The sequence below is a fragment of the Phlebotomus papatasi genome, chromosome 2, assembly GCF_024763615.1.
Source record: "Phlebotomus papatasi isolate M1 chromosome 2, Ppap_2.1, whole genome shotgun sequence".
Taxonomy (NCBI): Eukaryota; Metazoa; Arthropoda; class Insecta; order Diptera; family Psychodidae; genus Phlebotomus; species Phlebotomus papatasi.
Genome location: NC_077223.1, coordinates 55,836,730 through 55,863,430, shown reverse-complemented (window position 1 = coordinate 55,863,430; position 26,701 = coordinate 55,836,730). Strand labels below are relative to the sequence as shown.

The following is a 26,701-nucleotide window of genomic DNA, read 5'->3' as shown; positions in this document are numbered from 1 at the left end:
GAAGATAAATAAAAATCGTTGGAATTCAAATAGTTTCACGATCGAAATTTCTCATTCTAGTCCCCGGCGAGTGGCCTACAAAATTGAAGCCAATTTCTTACTTTCAAATACAAATGCGTATGGGAATTTTTCTGCACTCGTGATCGTTATGCTAAATACTTAAAAAGTGAGAAGTTTTCCCGTATTATAAGATACCTTTCCGTATGGAGAGATAAATATACTAAATTTTTGTTTAAATAAAATTTTTTCTTGGAGCACGGTGAGCTGAGTCCGAGATCAATTTAGGAATTGGTTTCAAATAGCTCCATATAAAAAGGCCAACTTTCCAGGCGCTTGTTCTCATTATTCAGATGCCATTTCAATGCTGACTGACCGAATTTGTGAGAGTTTACTGTGTCTTTATTCCCCAATTACTATCCCATGTAGTGTGAATTGACACTCTACTAGTGAAAGGGACCTTATTTTTGACCTTGAAATATTCGCTTTTATCCGAAAACTCAAAATTGCGTCATATCTACATAAACATATAAGACGTTTTCTTAGAATTAATGCTGTGCTGTTTTTCCGTCCATGCATGTATATCTTGAGTCCTACTATAGCGTCTACGCACTAGAAGCCATTTTCGTTAAAAATATGTTTTTGAAAAAAAAAAAAAACATTTATGTTTCTGTCTATAATGCTAGGGAAAATTTCCTTTAAAATTACCAATTGTGGGACAATTCAAATCAGCCAAGAGATTATCAAATGGAGATTAACAACTTTTCAGGTAGATCTTTCAAATTATAAATTCAATGATTTGGTTTTCTGATAGGGTAAGTGTGTTAAATTCCGCCCAGCTTGCAATTTCGACCACATTTTTTGTTTCTCGAATATCAATGAAGTTTTAGTTTTTGCATACTCTTCAGATTATACAATGCAAAAGAATAACAAAAATGTCACTTCAACGAGTAAGATGATCTGAAAGAAACATTGGAAGAATTCCGGAAGGGCCAGGAACTATGAAAATGAAGGTGGCCGAAATAGGCCACCAATGCAATGTCTACATATTTATTCATTTTAAAAAGTAATAAAAATGATTTTAGAGAAAATAAAAACGATAGACTGTCCACAAAGGTTCCAAGAAACACTCCTTATAAAAAGGTAACAAATAAATTCAATTTATATTAAAAATAATTACATTTCCAACTTGAGACTTTGGAGCTTGCATGTAACTCTGCCGAAATTTGGCACACTTGCCCTATTATACTAACATTCTGAAAGTTTTGGGTCATGTCATTATCCACTGACCGGACAGGATAAGGTTTGCAATGCCATCAAGCGAAAATATGCGATTTTTTCATGATTTTCCCAAGCGTCTTTATTGAAATCTTAAACACACATCATCCTACATTCTTGTCGCAGTGTTTACTCTCTTTGGAGGCTCATTTAATGAAATCTCTCGAGGTTTTCTATGCGGATGAAATTCTACAGCGTTTCGGATGTAATTTTCATGAGCGATGCGTGCCTGCGATAGTAAGTAGACAGCAAATTGTGTATATCATGGAAAATAATTGTTATTATCATTAAATGACGAACCAAGAGATGTGATGGTGACAGCTCGGGTTATTTATTTACTGGCACAACATCATCATCACATACGGTCGGCGGCTGAAATTGCTCAAGGAAAATCTTGAGCAGAGTTTGGAGCTTTCGTCTGAGCTTTTTGGTGAGAATCTGAGTAAGAGAGAGAGAGAGAGAGAGGGTGGGGTGGGGGAGGAGAATGGTGGCTGGGGAGGACAACGCATAGAGGATTATCGTATATATGTATTTGGGGGAGTTACGCAATTCTCTAGCTGAGTATGGGACCAGAGACAAGGGTATATAGCCTGCACAAGACATACTCAGGATGCTTCGACGCGATTATACCGGACCGCCTTTACGACCATATTATGAGATTTAATATTTCACTATGAAAATGCGATATAGATTTCTGCTGACACACTCGCTTACATATTTTATGTGGTATTTTTTTTTGTGCTACTCATACCACAACTTTTATTTCAATTTTACTAGCTGTGCAGAAATGGTCTATCTCACTCTAGCACCTAAAATATCTTCCCATATATAGTATTCTTGTCCTTTCGTTTTCCGTGGGTAAAAAATACGAGAGAAGTTCTCACATGATTCACCAGAAAAGATTTAGGGGTTACTCCAGTCATTTTTATTGATTAACCAAAGAGGGATAATTCCTAAGCTTGCGTAAATTATTGACAGTGGGTGGGTTTGGCAGACCAAAGATGTGTAACTTATGTTTCCCAATGAATTATGGTGCCGAGAAGCTTGCGCCGGTAAATTTCAAGCGGCGGATTTTTTGAACGTACAATATTCTTGTGAAGTGCTTCTTTTATAAATTTTTGTACAATATATAGATATACTTAAATGAGAACTTTTTCTTATATTTGCAGGTTTTGGTTTTGTCACATTTCAAAGTGAAGACGTAGTAGACAAAGTATGTGAGATTCACTTCCACGAGATCAACAATAAAATGGTAAGTTTTCTCAATCAAATGCTCAAACAATTAAGTACGGTATATGGCAGAATATTTCAATAAATTTATATTTTACATTCCAGGTGGAGTGCAAGAAGGCGCAACCCAAGGAGGTGATGCTTCCGGCCAATTTGGCTAAGACACGTGCCGCGGGAAGAGGAACTTATGGTGAGTTAGTCGTGCTGAGTGGTGCGCCCTCGGTGTCCATCGGGACTGTCGGGGCGCCGACAGCCACTTTGCGCTACACCCCGTACCCTTTGCCGGTGTCTGGCCAGCAGCAAGCCGCTGCCGCAGCAGCCGCCGCCGCCGCCGCTGCCACACACCACATTATTCCCTTCACTGCACCCTCATCCTCTTCCTCACCCCTCTTACACTATGCCACCACGTCGCAGCCTCTCTATGACGCCGCAATCTCATACAAACGGCTCATTGCGGCGTCTGCGGCCGCGGCGACATTGCGTGGAGCACATGCCACTCCGCACTTTGCACCCGCAGTTGCCGCCGCGACGCAGCAGCCGCCACGCGCCACTGCGACCCTCACTTACCCCTTGGGAGACCTATTGAGTGTCCCTGGTCTGGATGTATCTGCTCTCTATCCCGTTCCGACTGCAGCTTCTGCTGCCGCAACTCTCGGTTTGTGACCCACGGCCACAGGAGCCACGGTGATAACACAGTTACCGCGACCATGAATGGCGCCTCGTGCCGGTGGAAGATTTCTTTCCCGGCACATTATGAGGCCACCTTTCAGATAAATTACTTTTTTCCCAAATTTCATTCATTCACGTATATTTTCGTGAGTTAAATAGCAATCAAAGATTTCACTACTATACTGATTACGATACATCTAATAAAACCATCTTTAAAAATAGGACTAATTGACATGATTAGGATTATTTTCAATTTGACTTTTTATATTTTTTTTTAGAATTTCGATTAATTAAATTTTATTTAATAATAGCATATAGTTTGAGTTAGGAAGTTTCTAACATTTTCCAAAATCAAAACTCTACGCAACTTATTTTTATAAATTTTTTTTGACAATTTCTCTTTTATGACACAATTTATCTATATCTGACATAGTAAATGTGGTAGGTGTAATCATATAAATCTGTTCAAGTTATAAAGTAAAATTCGTTATACAAATTTCACATTGGAATGAAAAATAATCTTGATATTTGGACTTAACCTCGAAGGTATCAAAATGTCCAAAGATTTTATACTTTGACATATAGTACGAAGTAAATTGTGTAATTTTTTGCCAGTGAAAACCTCCTTTTTATTATGAGCAACACAATAATCATTTTAGAATTGTAAAATTTGTTTGACAACTGAAATATAGTTTTATATCCAACGCGTAATGCCCAACGCACAATAACTTTTGTTTTGTAAACATGTTTTTGACATTTCAGTGAGAGTGAGTGAGATCTAGATCAAGTCATCTCGCTCACTCCCATAGGAAATTTTGAAAACATATTTACAAACAAAAGTTATTGTGCGCTGAGCATAATGCCCAACGCACAATAACTTTTGTTTTGAAAAAATGTTTTTGACAATTCAATGAGAGTGAATGAAACCGAGATCTAGTTACCTCGCTCTCTCTCATAGGAAATTTTGAAAACATGTTTACAAAACAAAATTATTGTGCGCTGAGCATAATGACCAAAGCACAATAACTTTTGTTTGTAAACATGTTTTCAAAATTTCCCATGAAAATGAGCGAGATGACTAGATCTATGTTTCATTCACTCTCACTGAAATGTCAAAAACATGTTTACAAAGCAAAAGTTATTGTGCGTTGGGCATAATGCCCAACGCATAATAACTTTTGTTTAGTAAACATGTTTTTGACATTTCAATGAGAGTGAGTGAGATCTAGATCTAGTCATCTCGCTCTCTCTTAATGGAAATTTTGAAAACATATTTACAAACAAAAGTTATTGTGCGTTGGGTATAATACCCCATTTGTATTGTAAACATATTTTTGACATTTCAGTGAGAGTGAATGAGAACTATAACTAGACATATACTAGCTCACACTGACATTCAATTTCGAAGAATATTTACAAAACAAAAGTTGCTGTATATTGGGCATTATGCCCAGTGCACAATAACTTTTGTTTGCAAATATGTTTTCAAAAATTTCTATGAGAGTGAGCGAGATGACTAGATCTAGATTTCATTCACTCTTACTAAAATGTTAAAAACATGTATGCAAAACAAAAATTATAGTGTACTATATATGGGCACATTATGTCCAGCGCACAATAACTTTTGTTTGTAAACATGTTTTCAAAATTTCTTATGATAATAAGCGAGATGATTAGATCTAGTTCTCACTGACTCTCATTGAAATGTCGAAAACATGTTTACAAAACAAAAGTTATTGTGCGTTGGACATTAGTCATTTCGCTCAGTGTCATACGTAATTTTTGTAAACATGTTTATAAAACAATAGTAATTGTACGCGCTAGCATTATAAGGACCGCACAATAACTTTTATCTTGCAGATGCAGACACATTTTCGAAACTTCCTATGAGAGTGAGTAAACAAAAAAGTTCTTGTGCTTCGGGCATTATCTAGATATCTCGCTCACTCTCATAAGAAAATTTAAAAACATATTTACGAACAAAAGTTATTGAGCACTGGACATTATGACCAACGCGTAATAACTTTTGTTTTATAATCATATTTTCGACATTTCAGTAAAAGCAGTGACAGTGAATGCGATCTAGATATAGCCATCTCGCTCATTCTCATAAGCAATTTTGAAAACATCTTTACATAAAATACGAAATCACATTTTCTCTACAAATATCTGTTTGAAATTGAGAGTTTTCGAAATCTAGTTCTAGTCCTTCTAGGATCGAGGTTCCTTTTAAACGTTTGGACGTTGTTCAGTTAAAAAGTCAATTTAGCAAAAATTACATTAACCCTTAACGTTTTATATCATCTACTTTGTGTGAATATTACAAAATTCTCAAAATCTACAACTATTCTAGTGCTAAATTAAAAAGTTTCTACTGTTGTTCTTCAAAAATATCTTTCAATGTTGTTTTTTTTTATTTTTAAACAAATATGGATCCTTCCCCAAATCATTTATACTTGTGATTTATGTGTTTGCAACCTCAGTGTCATCAATGTGGGGATTTTCTCGTCACCACAAACACTTCTAAATGTGTTTTTATTTGGTACCCCAGAAAATATTCTCATCTAAGCCAATTCCAACCTCGTCCTTCTTTTCGTGGGTACGAGTGAGAAGAAGAGAGAGAGAGTCAACTTTCTGGCTCCCGCATTTCCGGCAATTTCACCCACTTTTCCTTCAGCGAAACTTCTCAAGATGTCTTCCAGATTATCTCACAAGTTTTTCCCCTCAACTCCAAGGGTGGAAAGTTCCTCTCGATCATGGCGGTATGGGGGTTGAGCTCAACCCGGAAAAAGATGAGGAAAAGTTGACTATGAGTGGAGGAACATTTGATGAAAATCTTGTGAAGTTAATGAAATATACTCAACACTTTTAGGGGATGACATTGTCCTCTCATAGGGATGAGCACTTGACAGGAAATTTCCTTTTTGATTAAAGCTTGAAATTTTGAAAATCATAAGCGATTCATGATCGTTTTATTTTCATATATTTAGATATCAATGTGAAAATAATGCTATTTTGGTATGAAATTGATAGTTTCATGTGATGGAGTGTTTGGGTTTTTCGTTTTTATTGCCTGATAAAATCATCAATAAATTTTTCAGAGAATTGCCAATAAGATGAGATTAGTTTTTCTCCAGATATGAAATATGTATTTGCATCGTCACTCTACGGTTTTCTCGATTACTCTTTTTATTTTATCTTTAAACATTTATCCAATCTATGGATAAATGTTTTATTTATTCATGTTTTTGTAGTATTTTAAAATGTTTCTTCATTAATTTTTAAATATATAACTATTTGAGCGCTTTACTTAATTTCATACCCTTTTTTAAATTTGTCTTCAGCACAAATTAAAGCCAAAGTGTCTCTTTTGAGATCTCTATTAATTCCATCCATAGATTGTGGCGTCGTGGTAGTAATTATTCGCTCGAAGTGGTGGCATTTTCCAGTCAATTGACATTGAAAAACTTTTGATAGAAAAAAAAAGTATTTCTACAAAAAAAATCCCTCTCCCAAAAACAAAACAGTCGAATTTTGTGAAATAATTTACATCAAATCAGTGTCTTAGCTGATGATATAAGTAAACCATCATTAATAATATCTCAGACAAAGAAGAAAAAAAAAACGAATAAAAATATCCTGTAGATTTTTACAAGTTATTTTTTTTTTAATCAGTTTCCAAAGTAACATGAAAGTGAACACATCATTAAATAATCCGTTCAATTTTAAAGTCCAATAATGCGAAAGCTTAGTTAATTTAGTGAATTATACAAAATCCTTAAATTACAATACTTTTACAGATTTTAGTGATAAATAAGTCAGAATTTCTTAGGAAAGTAATAATGTTTTACTTTTTTTATTATAATTTCTTTTAAAAAATTACTTAATCAGAAAAAAGGAATTAGATTTTTTACTATAGTTGTAACTGTACGAACAATTTACATATTTCTTTTAAATTACTTTTAAAACTGTGTGAGATTAAAAGATAAATTCTAGAGCAGATCATCGAAAGAATAGAGTGACTACTGATGGAGAGATCGCAAAATAGTGAAAGAATTTAAAGTATTAAATTCTTGGACGCCCTTCCTGAGTAAATAGAAAACCAAGCTGAACATTTTCTTATTGAAATAAAAAATATATATTAGTGAAAAAAATATTTATGGCTATAGTATTTTTGTTAATTAATTGATCTCAATTAGTATAGAGAATCAATTTTAGATTTGATGTCAATGCACTCTATTACTATTTATTTAAAAAAAAAGAGTGCAGTTTTAGTTATACGAATTTTATTTTCTTATAGTCAATTAAGGTTGGCAGAAAATGAAATATTTATTATATACCAAATTTTTATAAAAATTACTACAAAGCATAATATATAACCATCAATGTAGTGCGTTTTTCTTTTTTTCAGTTTTTCGTAAAAAGAATATTAGTGACGATAGTAGTGTCAAAAGTATTTAATAATATCAAAAATATTTTTATTAAAAGAATATATATTGAAAAAATCAATTTTATTGAAAATATTTATCCAATTGCATTTATTGCAAGATAAAATAATATAATATTGGTGTGAGAAATTATTTATTGTGTTGTAGAATAGATCATAGATTTATTTTTCTTTAGAGTAACCAAACATCATTAGATTGATTATATGAAATTAAGCAAAGATAATTTCTGCAGTTTAGACACTGTCTTGACAATTTTATTAGTTATTCACAAAATTCTCGGAATGCGCAATTGATTTTTTTTTAAATAATTTTAGTCTTAAATATTTTATATGTTTTTTGTGAATTTCTTTTGAATTTTCTTCCCTAAAATTTATTTACATTTGTTTTCAATATTTGCAGAGTTTTTATTTTGATAATAATTGTAACTATGAAGAAGTTCACAAAATTCATATGAAATAATAGAGTTTTCATACCTTTCGCCTAAGATTAAATCGTGTTGAAGTAAAAGCAAAGACACTTAAAAGGATATTTAATGTCGAAAAAGAAAACACAAATCCTCAAATTAGAAAAACAACAAACATCTAAACCAATAGAATAAGTAAAATTGACAGAGATTTTTGTTTTCTGCATTTTTAGATTTTATGTGGTCGCTGGGAACTTTACCCGATGGTAAGTTTAACATCTAGTAAGTGTAGTGATAAGGTTTTTTTTCTGGAACACCATCTATTCAAGAGGCGAATAATTACCCCAAAATAATCGACAATTAATTCACTGTTTCATGGTGTGATATTTATCAATGTCTGTTTTGGCAAATTTATGATGAAATTTCTGTCGAATCATGTAAACTCATTAGCAATGGACAAGATGATTCAATAACTATGGCCACGAATCACATTTTTCACATAGCATGATATAAATTGTAGAATAATTTATTCCCATTATTACGTAAATTGCTTAAATTTAGAAAAAAAGTTGATATTTCCTCCTATTCTGTGGTTATTTTAATCGATCCATTTTGCTATGAAAATCTAATTTGACTTCCTGGTTATACATTTAATGATCTTTGGGTGAAAATTATATGAGTTTTATTAGTTACGTTGTTTATTATCCTGATTAATATTTAAATATTTTTCCAACTGTCAATCCTTTAACGTTCATTATGGATCTATAAGGCCACAAATAGTGAATTTTTCTTTAGGTTGCTACCCAAGGAACATTCTCTGATTGACATCTATGATGTTAGTTCCATATAGGGGAAAGTACTATCCCTTCGAACGTTCATGCCTTCGAATAATGAGATTTTCTTTTATTTTCCCTAAGGGTCTTTCTTACACATTATTATCACGTAATTATCAATAAGTGACGATAAGCTAACTAATATTTAATAAAAATGTGTAAGTCTCTAAGGAAAAATAGAAGAAAATTCACATTATTTGAAGGCATGAACGTTCGAGGGTAGAGTACTTTCCCCTACTAAATAGCGTATTGTAAGCAAAAATCGCTTTTGATATAAAAAAAAATGTTACTTCAATATAAATTAATTGATTGTCCTTAATTAAATTGCTAACGGTTGTGGAATTTTAAACCATATTAAAATTGCATTGTAATTTTACAATTCGCAACTAAGATATGTATTTAATTAACTTCACTTTAATTTTGATTTATTAATTAATAACAATTTATTTTACTGAATATTTATAATTTTCTACTAAGGGAGGGATGGACAGTTTTAAGAAGAACACTTACGTACTTTGCATACGTATCTTATTTATTAGAAAATAATTGTATAAAACGTACAATCTATATGTGGCAAAGTCACACGTTCACAAAAATCATCAGTTCCGTATTAACACTTCTCTTAGGAGTATTCCAATTGATTTTATAAAACTGAATCAAAATTAAACCTTTTTAGTATGTCTTATTTTTACAAATTTCTGGATCATTCTAGTTGACTATTAAAGTAAGATTATTATTTTATTCTAATTATTATTTCGATCTTTGAGTTTATATAAAAATTGTGTATAATTAAGTACTTTCGTACAAATATTTCCATGATTATGCCTGGTACTTTTTTCATAAAATGATTCTAATAAAATTTACTAGTGGATCACAGTAAATTATAGCATTGAACGAATTTAAAGATTGTTCTGATAATTTTTCTTTAATTTTTTTTAAAATGCTTGTAAGGCAGTTTCACCCAGGCTTATGAGGAAGTTTTGTGTGTCTAATAATTTACTATTTTATTACAAAACATTTTAAAACCATTTAAGACACTTGAAAAGTTTATTGCAATGAGTTTTGGTAGATGTTTTTGTCGATATAAATTCGAAATTAAAAAAAGAAAAAAAAGATTTCTTAAAACTACAATAAAAAATATAATAAATTACGAGTATTCTTTTAGTGTTTTTTTAAGTACCTATAAATTTTAAACTTATTTGCAGTAATAATTTTTCAAAATATTTCCTGTAAAATATCCTGTACTTTTTCTGGTATTATGTCGATTCAAGATTTCAAAGTGCTATTAAAAAAAAACTGTTATATAATCTTTCAATGTGGATAGTTTAGCACTACAAAATATGTTCCATTTTGCATATAAAGTTTAAAAAAAAAAGTAGTTAATGAGGAGTATACATTAATATTTATGTCTTCTGTCTTATAATAAAGGATATTAAATAATCCTAAAATAATACTCGTTCTTTCATACAAAATGTACTAATAAAAGTACGACTTTTTTTCGAGCGGAGGGAGTAAAGAAAAATCATAGGGGGAAGTGGGGCACCTTTGAATTGGGGCAACTTTGAAATTGAGCTTTTTTCTTCTATTTTTAAATGAAACTGGATCTTATTATGATATAATTTAGCTCAACAAACCAATTGCGAAGCTAAATTACATAATGATAAGCCTCAATTCCATTTGAAAATACGAGAAAAAAACCCAATTTCAAAGCTGCCCCAGTTCAAAGGTGCCCCACTTCCCCCTAATAATAAAAGTAGGAGAAAGTGTGGCACCTTTGAAATTAAGTTTCTTGTCCTATGTTTAATTTGAACTGAGCCATATCATATGATGTAATTTAGCTTCTCAATTTGTTTGTGCAGCTAAATTACATCACGATAAGGGTCAATTTTATTTAAAAACAGGTGAAAAATTCTAATTTCAAAGGTGTCCCACTAATCCCTATAAGAAACCTATAAGAACAAACACAAAACTTCTTGGGATTACGTACCAAGCGAACAGAAGTCTGTTCAATCACTTTCATATAAGAATCTTACTCCCCTATTTTTTTTAATCCACACTGTCTTAATACTTATTATTTAACTCATTAAAATTTATGATAATAGGTATCGACATTTTTAAAGTCTACCATAAATTTAGGATTTCATACACCACAGTAACTACTTTTAAAAGTTCGCTTAAGTCGAAGTCGCTTAAGTTCTTCAATCATTTCAAAGGAAGATAAGCTTCAATGTAAATTTTCGAAATTATAAAATTTGAGTTTTAATTTTATTTCTTATTAAAGTTTTAAAGTAGAAAAAGGAAACGTAATTTGTTTTTTCGTTCATATCGTTTTTTTTTGCATTACTTTATGAAGAATTCAACTAAGAATAATTGTATAAATATATTAAATTGATGCAATTAAAGTCCAAATCTCTACGTCAACTCTATAAATTAATTTGAACATTAAAATTTCTCACCCATTCTCACTCAAAGCCTATTTTTTTTCCTGGGTGAGGAAATGTGGGGGTTTCTTCGCCTCTTGAGCCCTTCTTTCTTTAGCAGATGGTTGAGGGTAAAATCTGGGGAAAGAGTGGAGTCATTAATTTCTGCTTGTGGCACACAATGGGTGATTTTTTTTCTCTAAACAATTTTCTTCATCATTCTTTTATTTCATCCACTCGCCATTTTTTTTTCTTTCGCTTCTCTGGAAGTTTTCCTATTTTGCACCCGCTCCATCTCAGAGGATCTGATCCATCCGCATATATACTTCTTGAAAGTTTTCCGCATATAAGAGAGGATTGTGGGAGACAAATGGTTGGAGGGGTTAGAGGGGGGTTGGAAAAAAATATGGAAAACTTCCTCTGGCGAATGATGAAGTGTCGGTGGATGAATGAAGAGCGACAAGTTGTGGGGATTATTGGATGGATCTTTCATCTCTGATGGTTTCTGATGTCTTTGCAGGTTTCCCAGCAGCAGCGTACGCTGCATATGCCGCTGGACGCGGCTATTCGGGCTATCCTAGTTTTGGACTACCCTACCCGACAGGTAACCTTAGTTTGGCCACTTTGCACCACTATTACAGTAACAATCACAACATAAATCACCATCCTCTCCATCCCCTGCTATCCTCATGCCACCCCTTTGTCCATCATCACCATTCCTTTGACCCCCTCGGTATTTTAGCGCACACGAATTCGCTGCATTTGTGAACAGCCGCGTGCTCGCGTGGAAATTAATAGTGAAAAAAAAATCGTCCCTCTGTCCACCCACTCGCTGATGGGGTGATGGCACAATTTCCACAGAGCCATTTAAATCAATTGTCTACGAGGCCTCATCCTCGTTGGAGATTTAACAGAGAGATAGACCGCGTGAAAAGTGAAAAGTGTGGAGCGATTTTTCTGCGTGTTGGGGACAAAAGAGCTCCGTAGAGTGAGTTTATAATTCCTGAAAGAGATCCATGTGAGATCAAATATGGGGCAAGGAATCAATAGTCTCAAGAAAAAATACCTTACCAGTATCAAAATTGAGAATTACATGAAAATGATGGGAAAACAATTTTATTATCGTAACTATATTGTATCTTTCTTATACCTTTTTTTTTAATATTTGAATTTTACACAAATATAGGGTAAGTGTGCCAAATTCCGGCCAGCTTACAATTTCGGCCACCTTTTTTGTTCCTCGAATTTCCATGAACTTTTATATTTTACGTACTAAAAATGTAGCTTCGACAAATGAGATGACGTGAAAAAGATATTGGAAGAATTCCCGAAGGGCAAGGAACTATGAGAATGAAGGTGGCCGAAATAGGGCACCAAAGCTATGTCTATATTTTTATTCATTTTAAAATGTATTGAGAATGATTTTAGAGTACATAAAGATGGTAAACTCTATACAAGGTTCCAAATAACACTCTTACAAAATAAAGAATAAAAAAATCAATTTGTATTTTAAATATTACATTTCAAACTTGAGACTTTGATGCTTGCATGCAACTATGCCGAAATTTGGCACACTTACCCTACTTCGCGATTTGTTTTACTATATAAAATCAATAATTTTAATTGAAAAAAACCTACATCCAAGAAAATCTTAGGTGAAATTAGCAAATCCTTAGTATTCTTCACATAGTTTTAACAAAGTTTTATCAAACAAAAACTTTACACTTTCTTTCATCCTTCTAAAATATGCACCTTTCAGTAGATTTTGTTAAGTATAAGAACGAAAAAATGGAAAAAAAAAATCTGGGAAGTGTTTGAAACCGTAACTGAGGAGCTTTTTAATTACCTCTGCACTTCAGGATGGTCCACAGGGAAGAAAATGATCTATTTTCTACTCGATTAAGTTTCATCATACTCGTTACTCATATTTCAACATTTCACTAATCCTCATACTCACGACAGTAGTCTTCGCCGTCCTCTAGGGTTGTGGTTCTGTAAAGGAGGCTAATGTCTTCAAACAATGAGGAATTCCCAAAGCAGAGCCTTTTTTTTTTGTTTAAGCTGAAATTTAAAACTCCTACATAAAATGTGTATTTAAAATTTTCATTGAAATATAAATCAGAATTGCATTACCGCTCGCTCATCAATATTCTAAAAAGCTTCGCAAATGATAGGTCCATTATTACGCTTATTAATTAATTAATTATTTTTATAAAGCGATTTCCATATTATTTCTTTTATATGTGCAAAGAAATTCTGTGAATCACTCACTGATCATTCCAATTGCAAATTTCGAAATTTTCAAATACTTTTATTGTGTTATAAACTTTTGTTTAGTGTAATTTATTTTGTGAATGGACTCTGATATCAATAAAATATTTAATGGGACTGTGTTAAATATAAATTTCATTTTATTATAATATAAATGTAAATTTCTTATTGGTACAAGTGAATTTGTAAAAAGTGATGAAAATGTTATTACTTGTAATTTAACAACTGTTCTAATTGAAAATATTTCGTGAGATTATTTTTTTTCATATTTATCACTTCACTTTACAGCAAATTGAACCCTAAATTCGATATTTTAAATTACAAATATCGATAAAACGTAATATTGTATGTAATAGTGACCATTTTCTACGAAAATATATAATACGCACTTCACGGTTTTTCTGCGTCATTTTATTAAAAACACAGGGAATAAAAAGAGGTCGAAATTGTCTAAAAGAATCAAAAGTTGGTTAACACTAAACCTACCGACCTTTTTCATGGTTTTTCCTAGCGCGCTGGTCCAAATGACAGACCACAGTAGACCCTATAGCCAACGGCCGCGGTGATTCCATTGGATTTCCAGCAGCCTTTTCTGCCATGTCCGCTGATTCTACCGCTAAAAATTTGCGTAGAATTCCTTGAATGTTACCGCTTAAAATCCACGTAAACTTCCGAGATCGAATTTGACGCTAAATTTATTCCTAGTGTGCCATGGACGTTTGCGGAACTCTGTATAGGACCGTCTAATAAGAAATGTCCGCGAGTTTCCATAGAGTTTTCTCTGACGAATATTTCCACGGCTTTTCCTATGGATTATTAGCGTATAATCGGCAGTCAGCCCTTTAAAAATTTGGAAAAATCCTCTTTATTTCCACGAAATTCTCCGTGGAAATTTCCATGCAACGGCCTTAGAGGCTTCCGTGGTGTAATATTACAGAATTCCACGACTTTTCCAGTGGATTTTTTTAAATATATTTTTTTCTTCAAAATAATTCCAAAAATTGATTAAATTTCGTGGAACTTTCATAGAGAATTTCCAGAAAAAAAAAACATCCACAAATATGGACGATCAGTGCCAATTGGCAGCTTAGAACTTGGAGAGTGTTCATCTATCAGACGAACACTCAATTGATCTACTTTTGAATTGAAAATATTGCTACCATATCGTTAATTTGAGTATGTCTAGCTCGCAAGAATTATAGCATTAGGGTGAAAAATAATTGTAGAATTTTCGCGCTTACTTCCATGGAGTCTTGGTCGTAAATATATTAGAAAATGTACTCGGAATATTCAAAGGAAATTTTGAATCAATTTCCAGGGAATGCGCTCAGATATGTTGCAAGAAAATTCCTCGGACTTTTTTCCAGGAAATCCACGCGAAAAAAAGCTGATAACTCCAGAGAATTCCAAGCGGAATATTAGCGTTTATTTCCACGGAAACTCTCGCGGAAAAGATAGAAGACAAATTCCAGGGAATTTTCTGTTACTGTGAAACTTTGCGGCCTATCGGCTACAGGGTAAAGATACTCAATAAATTTTTCTTGGAAAGCAGAAAAAATTAAAAATTAAACACTGAAAAATATATTACCTAAATATTTTAACAAATTCATAAATTTTATAGCGACTTTGTACCGTTTAAATATGTGTTAATGTTAAAAAGTTTACCGATCAATTTGACCGGTCTTGGTACGTTTAGTGTTAATTCATGGAGTTTAATTTAGAGTTAATCAACTTATTAACAATTACAGTGCGTAATTGTCTTCTTTTGTCAACTTTAAAGAAAAAATAGTTAGAAAAGGAAGGTAATAATTGATCAACTCAAGGAGTGTGTCAATAAATTTGTTAATCATAATCATCATAATGGTCGCTTTTGGTCAAAATGGATTGAGGCGTCAAGCTCCACCAAATTTCTGATGCTTTGCCATGACGAATTGTATCTTTTGAACCACGAAATTCTCTCTTTTTATTCTCAGTAGTTTTTAAAGAAAAATATAAATTTAAATTCAAAATAAAATTATATATTTTATGAATTCTCAAAAAGAACTTTTCTTGTACTATACTTTGCATTTTGTCAATTTTTCCACAGAATATTTCCACTTTTTCAATTTTTCATTTAAAATTAAGAACGAGAAAAAATATACTTACTTGTTCTTGTGAAATATTATTTTACAAATTTTTATTGTGGCTACATATCTTTATAATTTAGTCAAATTCAATTAATTGAAATTTTACCTCTTAGGGTAAAGTGATATAATTTGGAATTAGTTTCGCCGGTACAAGTTGGACATGGCTTTTTTCTTGATAAATACAGTACAAAATTTGTTTTTAAGCACAAGGAACCAAATTATAAAACTAAAGCATTAAAATATACAAATAAAAATGAAGTACTAAATTTATCAAAACAAAAAGCCCTGTCCAAATTGTACCATTGTCCAACTTGTACCACTTTACCCTATACTTTTTGAAACAAAAATCAGATGTAGTTTTCTTTTGCTTTAGTTTTACTTTTTTGTTTCTCACTATTCCTTGCAAAAAATTCAATTTCAAAAATAGAGATTTAGTACATTTTTGTGCTACGATGTAACTTCTTGTTTTTACAGATTTTTCTTTACACATTTTTAAAGATTTGGCTTCATAAAACTTTTATTCGTAATATTGAGAAATTATATAAACTTGAAATTTTTGTTTTATTCCAGAATCTTTATTTTGTAAATACCTTCATCGTGTTATGACCAGCGCACAATGATTTTTGTTTGTAAACATGTTTTCAAAACTTTCTATGAGAATAAGCGAGATGACTAGATCTAGATCTCACTCACTCTCATTGGAATGTCAAATACAAGGCAAAAGTTATTGTGCGTTGTTCATTAGTTAAACACAAACTTTTGAATAATATTAAAAAAAAAAAACAGAAACGTTTTTCTGTTTTTATGTTTTATGCCCAACGCACAATAACTTTTGTTTAGTAAACATGTCTTTGACATTTCAATGAGAGTGAGTGAGATCTAGATCTAGTCATCTCGCTCATTCTCATGAGAAATTTTGAAAACATGTTTACAAACAAAAGTTATTGTGCGCTGGTCATTATATTATTGCAGTGTGACCTAGAAAAATTTTGTAGAATTTGACTTTACAAAACTAAATAGATAAATATATTTTATAGATTTCTCTTATTAAATTATTATCATACCGGATACCAAGAAAGTATTGAAGAGATATTTTCTAAGTTCTCAAATGTGTTATTTCGGGTGTTCTTATTTTAATTCTGGAAGTAAAGTGACCGAGAACTTGGAATAATGCTTACAGAACAATATGTGGTGATTTATTCCGGTCATCTCGAGGTACAAATGAATCCCAAGGATGGCATGACATGTAGAATTATGAGATTTTGAGGGTTTTTCGAGCACTCATAGAGTCAATTAAAGTGCCAGAACAAAGGCATAAGTCTTTGTAAAAGGTATTAGGAATGTTGTGGAACTTTAAGATGCTCGAAGCTACCATATCGGAATCTCATTAATTTTTGCCTCAGGCACCTCAAGTGGAGTTTTTTTTTTGGTATGTGAGACACCACCTTCCCAAAAATCGACTTTTTCTCACACTCTACCAATGTTGCAGATTATTGTCGTAATATAGAAAAGTTTTAGTCATTGAACGAGTGAGGAATTCCATGTGTAGCACTCTATTAGGCACATACTTAAGAAAAGTTTTCCGATATGTTTCACATAAAATATCGAAAGCAATTTTACCATCCGTGGAGACATTGCGGGGAGTAAATCTGATGGAAATATGAAACTTTCTTTGGAGCTTTTTGTCACCCTCCACTCCGCAAAAGCTACAACATATACCAACTATAAATATATATACATAGAAGAAAAGCTCCAAATATTGGATTCCATGTGGTTGAAGTGTGGGCGACTGGGCCACAATAGGAATCATTGTAGCATTATTAATTCAATGTGTAGGATTAATAATTCTCAATTAAAGCACAATGTCAGTTGAGCCAGATTAATAAAAGGGAAGTAGATGAGAAAGGAAAAGCAATTAAGACAGTGTTTAGGATTATTCTCAAGTTATTCTTCAACTTTAGACCATTTAGAGGACAATACATAAATTTAAGTCTTAGAGATGTCAAGATGAAAAACTTGTTAGAAAATTCAACCATGTAGCTTCTCGTTCTCAGAATTTAATCTTTAAAACTTTAAATGGTGTTTACATTTCAATATTTAGACTTTTAGCTTAAAATACAAAATGAAGGAACATTGCGGAGTAACCGTTTTCCTCTAAAATATTGAAGCAAATGTAGTCAATTAGATGCCAAAAGAAAAGAAAAGACAGAAAGGAGATTAAATGGAAATTAGTCACTTAAATAATTTAGATAATAAGCCAATATAAAACCACATTACAGTGCTGAATGAGTCAAGAGTAGACGTAAGCGAGAAGGCTAAAATAAACTTATGCAATTTGCTCTTGGAACAACCATACACTTCCCTCATTTCAGTTAAATGGAGCTTCATTTGGGGTTGGGATTCAAATGACACAGTTGAAATGCTGATGGAAAATCAATATTTCACCTTTCACACAATTTCTCCCCGTATTTCCCCGCCACTTGCAAATATGTGCTATACGTTACTTGATAGATTGGTGAAATTCTTGTAAGAGGCAAATTCAGATGAGTGAAATGCACTTTGAGGGAACATTTTGTACAAAATTGCTACACAAAAGCTACAAAATGTATTTCAATGGATAACCCAAAATCATTCAAATAGATAAAGAATTTGCAATTGAAAGCAAATGTTTTACAATCTGCATCAATTATGCTTTAAACTTTGTGTTTCAATAATATAGTATAGTCATTAGAAGTTTTCCTTTTCAATACAAAAAGCCTTTTGATTTCTATATCCTGATAAATACTCGAATTTGATAGGCACTTTGTGTTAAAGTGATTTGGAAAGCGTTAATGATGGAATTATCATAAGGTGATCAAAATGTGAAATGTGACATTACAGTAGACTCTCTCAAATTCGGGCATATGGGACCGAAATGTCAGCCGAATTAGACAGAAATTCGGGCGAAAAACTTTTTGAAATGCAACGATTTTTATTTATGTGCATATAGATATTGAGTTTACATATTCATATACAACGTAAATTTCATGAAAATTCCGCAATAATGCAAAATCACATCAAACCTAAGACAAACCATGCCAAATTTGAAAATATTTGATTCATTTGATAATCATAATCAAACTTGAAAAATGACAACAAACTTTTTTCAAATGTAATCGCTGCCCGAATTAAAAAGTATCTCGATCTTAAAAGAGCCGAATTTGCGTGAGTCTACTGTATATATAATTTACTTATTGCCATATTCCGATTAGGGATAACACACATTATTCGCCAAATAATTGATGTCAGCGTTAAAACGCTTTTATTTTCTTTTAAGTTTGCCCATTTACATAGGAGAACTGTACCAAATTTCGGCCAGCTTTCAATTTCGGCCGCTTCTTTTGTTATTCAAATTTCCATTAATTTTTAGTTTTTGCACACTCTAGAAATTCTACAATGCAAAAAAATGTCGCTACGGCGAATGAGATGATTTGAAAAAAAATTTAGAAGAATTCCGGATGAGAATCAAGGTGGTCGAAATATTATCCAAAGCTATGTCAATATTTTTATTATTTTTAAAGCGTTACAAGAATGATTTTAAATAAAACAAAGACGATCCACGTTCCACACACCTTTAAAGAATCAATTTATATTAAAAATATTACATTTGAAACTTAAGACTTTTGTGCTTTTGTGTGTAACTATGACGAAATTTGATACAGTCACTCTCTTCTGTAAATTTTTAATTTCATATAGGAAAAATAAGTGAGTTTGTTAAAAATCTCATCTAAAATGTATGATGAAAATTCGAAGATTTTTTTATTTTCAAATTTACAAGGAAAATTATTGGAAAATTATATTTGAAATGATAAGAAGATATAAAAATTAATAACAGTGAATTTAATTTGTCCTAGTGGGTGTGCTCACAACTAAAGTTTGATATTCTAGAAGTGTCTCGGCTGAAAATAAATGACAATGGCATTCAATTTGTAAAAAATATCGTTAATAATTATAAAATATGAATTTAATTTCGAATTTTGAAACAACACTTTCGTTCAACGTTGAGAAATTTTATGACACATCACATTAAAAAACTGTTAAATGAAAGAGTTTTTTTAAGTTATTATAAAATTTATTAATATTATAATGGAGAAGAAATATTTTAAGGGTCGCTACATTATTTTTTTTCACAGAGTAAATTGAATACTGACACTTCGAAAATCGAAATGATCCACGACGCTATTGGAATGTGTAGTAGAAATATGTTTCTACACAGTAAAAAAAATTAAAACTATTATAGTGTGTAATCTTTCACACCACTATTATAGTGTTAAATTTGGAAAAAGCGTTTAATTTAAAATTGTTTAATGTAATGTTGTTGAATTTCAAGATGTTGAGTTTGGAATTGTTGAATTTAAAAATTGTTGATTTTTTATGTGTAAACTCAAAAATTGTTCAATTCTGTTTATTGTTGAATTTTCTTTTCATTTCGAAGATTTTGATTTTTGCATTTTTAGACATTTTTATTGCTTTTTCCTGTACTCGGGATCCCCCCTAATGCGAAATGATTACATTTGATGCTCGGATCTTCACGATATACTTATTATGCATATAAATATTTTATGTTCTATATTACTTGTGCCCAATGAAAAGCATCTCGACTGAAGTGTAAGTCTTAATTGGAAATTCAACAATTTTTACACACTTTTGTTTAAAAAATCAACAACTTTTGTCTCGAAATTCAACAACTTTTGTTTAAAAATTCAACAACTTTGGTTGAAATACACAAGGCTTCACACTATAATAGTGTTAAAATTTATGATCAAACTATAATAGTGTTAATTTTTGATCATGTGACAAAAAAATATCATAAAGTTGTGTATTTTTTCACACTATAATAATGTGAAAAACTGTAATCATACTATAATAGTGGTACTTTTTAGAACTTGTCAAACAGTTTTAAATCACGAAACATTGTTGAAAAATTTTTATGATTATAACAGTGAGAAATTTTACACAGATCACAATTAAATAATTAATTTATCCGATTTCACACTATTATAGTGTTAAAATTTTACACATTTTCAAATTAAACAATATTGTTGAAAATTTTTCAAATATAATAGTGGTAATATTCAATCACGTGAAAATAAATTACCAAAATGTTGTGCATTTTTTAAACATTTTTAAATTAAACAACTAAAATGGTCGATTTTGCACTATTATAGTAGTAAAATTTTACACATTTTTTTTACTGTGTAGAGTTTTCGATATCGAAACTGATCTCCTAATATCATTTCCTCTAGGAAAACTCCGGCTGTGAGTGCTTCAAACGTTATTTTTTATGGTTAACTGGTGATTATATGTATTGATTCTCTATTTCGCCTTTCATGATCAGACAAAAATGAAATATTTTTATATTTTTATTATTTTGGGCTGATGATATTGAATACATTGAATTTAAGTTTTACATATTTTTCTCACTTGATTATCTTCTCAATTTAATTTAATGTAAAACATTATTGACATTTATAATCTAAAAACGCTAAATTTGCAATAAATTTACATAGATAATTTTTCAAATTACAGAATAAATTTAAATAATATAGTATTTTTACTAAAATTATTAAGTGGTTTTATCCTTAAAATCATCACAATCAAAATACTTAAATTTAGAAAAGACTTTGTTTTGTAACCAGAATTGGAATGTGGCATAATTAGGTTTTAATTTACGTACGCACAATTTTATCCATGATATTTTTAGGTTTAAGAACAAAGAGAAAGAAATAATTTATGGCATCTGAAGGATCACGAAGGTGTAAAAGACCTTCTTTTGGGCACAGCTCCATATCATTAGGACTTTTTTCAGCCTCTCTTTTGATGGTAAAATAATTTCTCGCTCACGTTAATTGCTGACTCATTCAACACTTCGCTATCCCTACATCATAATCTTTCTATTTGAATACAAGATGATTTTATATATTTTCCATCCCGTGTTTTATCACAAAACATTTTCTAATTATTTTGTTAATCCATCTTGTAGGGCTCTGTACCTAATTTTCTGTTAATAATTTTACTTTCCTTTGTTTTATTCGTGGTCCTAAATTTTGTGTATGTATATTTTTTTTTCTTTTGATCCAGGTGCTTTTTCTGGCCTTATATTTTTACACTTGTTTTGCATTGCTTACCATTTTCTTTAGGTGCTATGCCCGACAACAGATTCATCGTCGGCGACTATCTAATCCCTTCAACACCATCGACTTCTTAAATCTATCAAATTTATTCATGAATTATTCTTTAATTTCTTTTTGCTTACATTTTTATACATTTTAATTTTTTTTCAGTACCAAAGCCAATTACTAATCTTTAAAGACGATTCTTATGAAAAAATCTATGTTGTAATTTTTGTGCAACGCTTTTCAAACGATGAAAAAACGATAAAATTTTATTAAAAATATTTTTTGTTTGTTGAAAAGAAAGCTTAAACGAAATGGAATACTTTACAACGAATCGACATGTTTGAAATTATTCTCAATTGAGAAATTTCTTTCATGAAAGTCATATACAAAAATTTAGGGAAAAGATATATTTCGTGAAAAAGAAACGCTGCTGTTCACAAAATGCTTCTTCATTTACATTAATTATTAATGAAATGGTGACAAATTAAAGACATTTTGAAAGGATAATCCTGCCAGAAAAAAAAAATAATTTTCAATTGTTTATGTGAATAATATTGCGAAAATTCGTTATTTTGTGGTAATTTAAGAAAATTTTTATGACGCTAATATATTTATACTCTTTAAAGAGAACAACGAAAAATTTTCCTCTGAGAAAAAAAAAACTCTTGAAAGTAATAATAATTTCTTTCAAAGTGACTTTTTTGGTGCTTTGTACAAATAATGTGACAAAATGTTGTTTAAAGAAATTTCTATAATAAATTTTTCAATTGGTATGAAAACTCATTGTAAGAATAATAATTTTTTTAAAAAATATTTCGTTTTTAATTCCTAAAATAACTCAATGCGCTCCGTCTGAAGATTTATTTTTTTGAAATCTATTTGTTAAGATGTAAGAAAAGCAATTTATTAACAAAATAATCTTTGCTATTTTTTAAATTATTAAAAAAAACAAAGGTTGAAGCTTAAAATTTGACGTATGTTGAAATAACATCAATGAGATACTGTGAGAAAAAATAACACTATGATCTATTCTATAAAAGAAAAAATTTACTAATATAAGAGCAAATATATTTAAATGAAAAGAAACAGTGAGATGAAAATGTAATAATCAATTATAAATGTAAAACCATATCAATGTAACAGTAACCTAGATATAATAAGATTGTTTTAAGGAAAAATATAATCGAAATATACTTTTGAGAAAATTCAAAAAATAAGAAAAAGATTAAGGTGTATTTTTTGCAAAAAAAAATAAAAATCAGAAAAGTTCTTTTTTAGGGAAAATTGAGGATATAGGAATACGATGTGGAACATAGATGGGGAGTACTGAAAATTTTTTCTATATTTTTATTACATTTAATTTTTGTTTTTCTTTTTTAATATTTCGAGGCTGTATTTTTTTCTAAAAATTTGTGAAGTTATTTTTTGTGGCACTCTGAACTATTGAACAGAATAAATTTTTTTTATTTGGTTCTCATTATATCCATGTTGCGTAAAATGTTTTTTTTTCTTTATTTTAGAAAAAGAATATTGTTTCATTTTTATAACATGTGATGTAGACGAGAGAGTTCATAATATTGTCAAAAAAAAAACTGATTCTTTTCTAGATATATTAGTTAGCAATTATGTGAGAGAGATAAAACTTAAGAGACGGAAAAGCATCGTAAGCCGCAATCCAAATTTTTTAAAGCACTTATATTTAAAATTATTTTTTATCTGCAAAAAGCAAAAAAAAGTTTGTTTAAAAAAAATCTTCAGAAAATATCTCTCTGACATAAATGTCAATATTTTAATAAAATTAAAGAAACGTATAGTCAATTGTTTTTTTACAGTAATAACATTGCTTTTTCTATTCTTAGACAAGAGGAAAATTAAATAGGCGAGAGAATAGTTTAGATTAAAAATAAATATAATAAAAAATTGTAATAGTGATATAGAGTAAGGTTTTATATAATCTTTTTATAACATTAGTCTAGTTAGAACTTAGATTAGTTCAAAAATCTTAATGTTGATTTTTAAGAAAAAAAATGTATACTGGCAATATGTCTGCAAAAGTGGACTAGTGACTAGAAAATCTAAAACAAAATGCAGAACTATATTTGCAGATTGAACAATTACAGTATTGATGTGCAGTTTGGATAGAAGTTAGTTGAGAAATAACTTTAGTCATCCGAATTGTCTCAAATTTTTATCAATAGCATATTTTGTGAATAATTGTGTTAACCAGAAAATCAATACTTACTTTCTAGAATATTCTTTTCAAACTTAGTGAAATTTTTTTAGTTTTATGGTGAACTATAATCATATTAATTAATTTAGATTTAGCAAGAGACGATGAGGAGTATATAATCAAAATAATAACTAATTTTGTGTGAAATGTGTGCAGATTTTATCTTAGTTATTAGGAAGTACAATCAGTAATGAAATTTTTAACCATTGCGATATTGAAAAAATATATTTCAATATTGTAATTTTAGAAATCTTACATCAGAAAGAAAATCATACAATTTTAGTTTATCAATCCAAGCTCATTAGGAGCTTTTTTTCATGAGTGTTATAGTGTTTTTTAATATCTTTATTTTCTGAAAATTTTCCTTGAGGTATTTGCCTAAAAGCAAGAAAAAAACTGAATTATCGTGTAAATATTTACTGTCAGGATTTCTTTTAGATGATGCCTAGAGTCAATTAACACTCTATTTAGCAAAAACTAACCCTCTCTGTTCCTCTTGCTTCTTTTTTTTTAATAAGAGCTCCATTCCACCCTTGCAAATGTTCATTAACATAACAACATTAGAGCAATTATATCACTCGCACACACTCACAACAACTACCCAGAAGATTTTAATTACACTTAACAGGTTGAGGAGCACTTTTGGGTTTTGGAAGGAATAGCATTTTCCTCATATTTTCGACTATTTCGCGGCACGATTAAATGAGCGTACAAAAGAATACACAGATTAGGGGTTAAATTGTGAGGAGAATAATTATTGTGAGTACTTTGAGTGGGATTTTAACGGGAATGCACACAGAGATTCGCTCGTCTTCGTGGGTGATGAAAATTAAAGTGGGGGTGGTCGTTTTGATGCTTTTCTCCAAAACGACATACTGTAGCGTTGGGTAATTTCCTGGAGTAATAGCATTTGTCGGTGAAAGTGCTTGAAAAGTAAATAGTCGGACAATGAGCTCATTTAGAGGGCAAAGCATTTGAATTTGAAACTTATCTTCTGAATTGTGTTTGATGTTAAAATGAATTCTCATACCAAATGATCATTCCAGTGTGATTGATCTTGGATCACATTTTGAGTACAAACTCTCTAAAAAGTAACTTCTGAACCCTTTGTCGTTACTTTTTTTTATTTCATTTTTTCAATAATTCCTAGATTCAGTAGAAATTCGGAAAATTAAGAAAAAATGAAGACAATTCATTCAAACCAATTCATCGTCCCATATCCAGCTTTAAACTTTTAACTGCACTTTTTTTATCAAAATTTTATTTATTCATTCGCAATTAAATATTTAATCACATAAACTATTTTAGCTAGATGCCGGAGACCACTTTACTCAACATACATCTTCGCGTTTAACACTAAAGGCCTTGACAGACTTGAGGATTAGCCGAGAGACGGCTTAGCGTATTTATATTAGAAATAAAGGTCAAACTACATTTCCATCATTTTTCACAAAGTCGCCTCTCGACTTAAGTCGTAAGTGTGTCTAGGGCATAAATCTACCGAGTCCGATCGGTTTAGAGTTGAGACGATTTTTTGAGTCTCACGCTGTTTATCCGTCTGTCCGCACAGTCATCGCCAACTCTAGAGACTAAAAGGTTATGCCCTAGACACACTTACGACTTAAGCCGAGCGACGACTTAGTGGAAAATTATGAAAATCTACTTTAATCATTATTTCGAATATAATTACGCTAAGCCGTCTCTCGGCTAATCCTCAGGTCTATCGAGGTCCTTAGGGATAGAGAGTTGGCACATTCGGAAGATCCCCTTCATAAACCGGCCTCCGTATCTTTTTCCCCTACACTGAGAGAAATCCGAAAAAGTTAAAATAACATTCCGGAAATGTTAATTTTACCCTGCAGTATTGATCCAAAATTGGTGTAAATATTACACTTTTTAGGTGTATTGCGGGTTAAAGTTACCATTTTTCATGATAATTTCACCTTTAAAAAGGTGTAAAATTAACATTAAAAAATGTTGATATATTTTTACATCTAAAAAGTGTTAAAGTTTTGAAGAAAAAAAGTTAATCGCACCCTCTTTTTTCCCAATGTACACTCCTCCCCTTGCCAACCAGAACCATATTTTCAGGATTATTCGAAAACGCGTTGTTCGATATTTTCATTTTTGGATAATCGCGGTTTTTCAAGGTCAATGGTCAAAAACGCTCCACAGAGCAACACAATTTTTCCCAATTTTTAACCGGTTCCAATCGGTTATGAACCGATGACTGATTTTATCCCAAAATCTATTTTATTAACTACTAATCTATTTTGGGTAATCTTTCGAGGAATTTTTTGATAAGTTCAAATTGATAAATTATGCAAAAGTGCTTTTGAGTTATAACATCTAAATCATAAATTCGAGCATTTCGCAAAGCATGAGATGTCGTGCCATCACTGAGAAAAAAAAGAGGCAGCGATTAACTTTTTTTCGTCATAACTTTAACACTTTTTGGGTGTAAAAATATACAGTGCTGTATGCACTATATGCACAGCTTTTGTGTCAGTTGCATTCAAAATCAATTTGTTTACATTTTGACAAAGTAATAAAGAAAATTATTTTCTTGGTAACTAATTTTTCTCGTTTTTAATTATCTTAATTTTATATTTTCTGTCTCATATTATAGTTAAAATAA

The 26,701-nt window shown here is 30.9% G+C and overlaps 2 protein-coding genes across 11 annotated transcripts in view; one reads left to right on the top strand and one right to left on the bottom strand.

Annotated features, from left to right (window-relative positions):
- LOC129801797 (protein rogdi) overlaps positions 1–26,701 on the bottom strand; it is a 163,976-nt gene that overhangs the window by 31,216 nt on the left and 106,059 nt on the right. The gene's annotated exons all lie outside the window — the stretch shown is intronic.
- Positions 1–26,701, top strand: part of LOC129801790 (RNA-binding protein Musashi homolog Rbp6) — a 179,569-nt gene that overhangs the window by 118,760 nt on the left and 34,108 nt on the right. For all 10 annotated transcript variants that reach the window (XM_055847117.1, XM_055847116.1, XM_055847118.1 and 7 more), the window contains 4 exons: positions 2,445–2,527; positions 2,611–2,695; positions 8,259–8,291; positions 11,799–11,882. In XM_055847117.1, the coding sequence (XP_055703092.1) occupies positions 2,445–2,527; positions 2,611–2,695; positions 8,259–8,291; positions 11,799–11,882 (285 nt within the window). The remainder of the gene's footprint in view (positions 1–2,444; positions 2,528–2,610; positions 2,696–8,258; positions 8,292–11,798; positions 11,883–26,701) is intronic.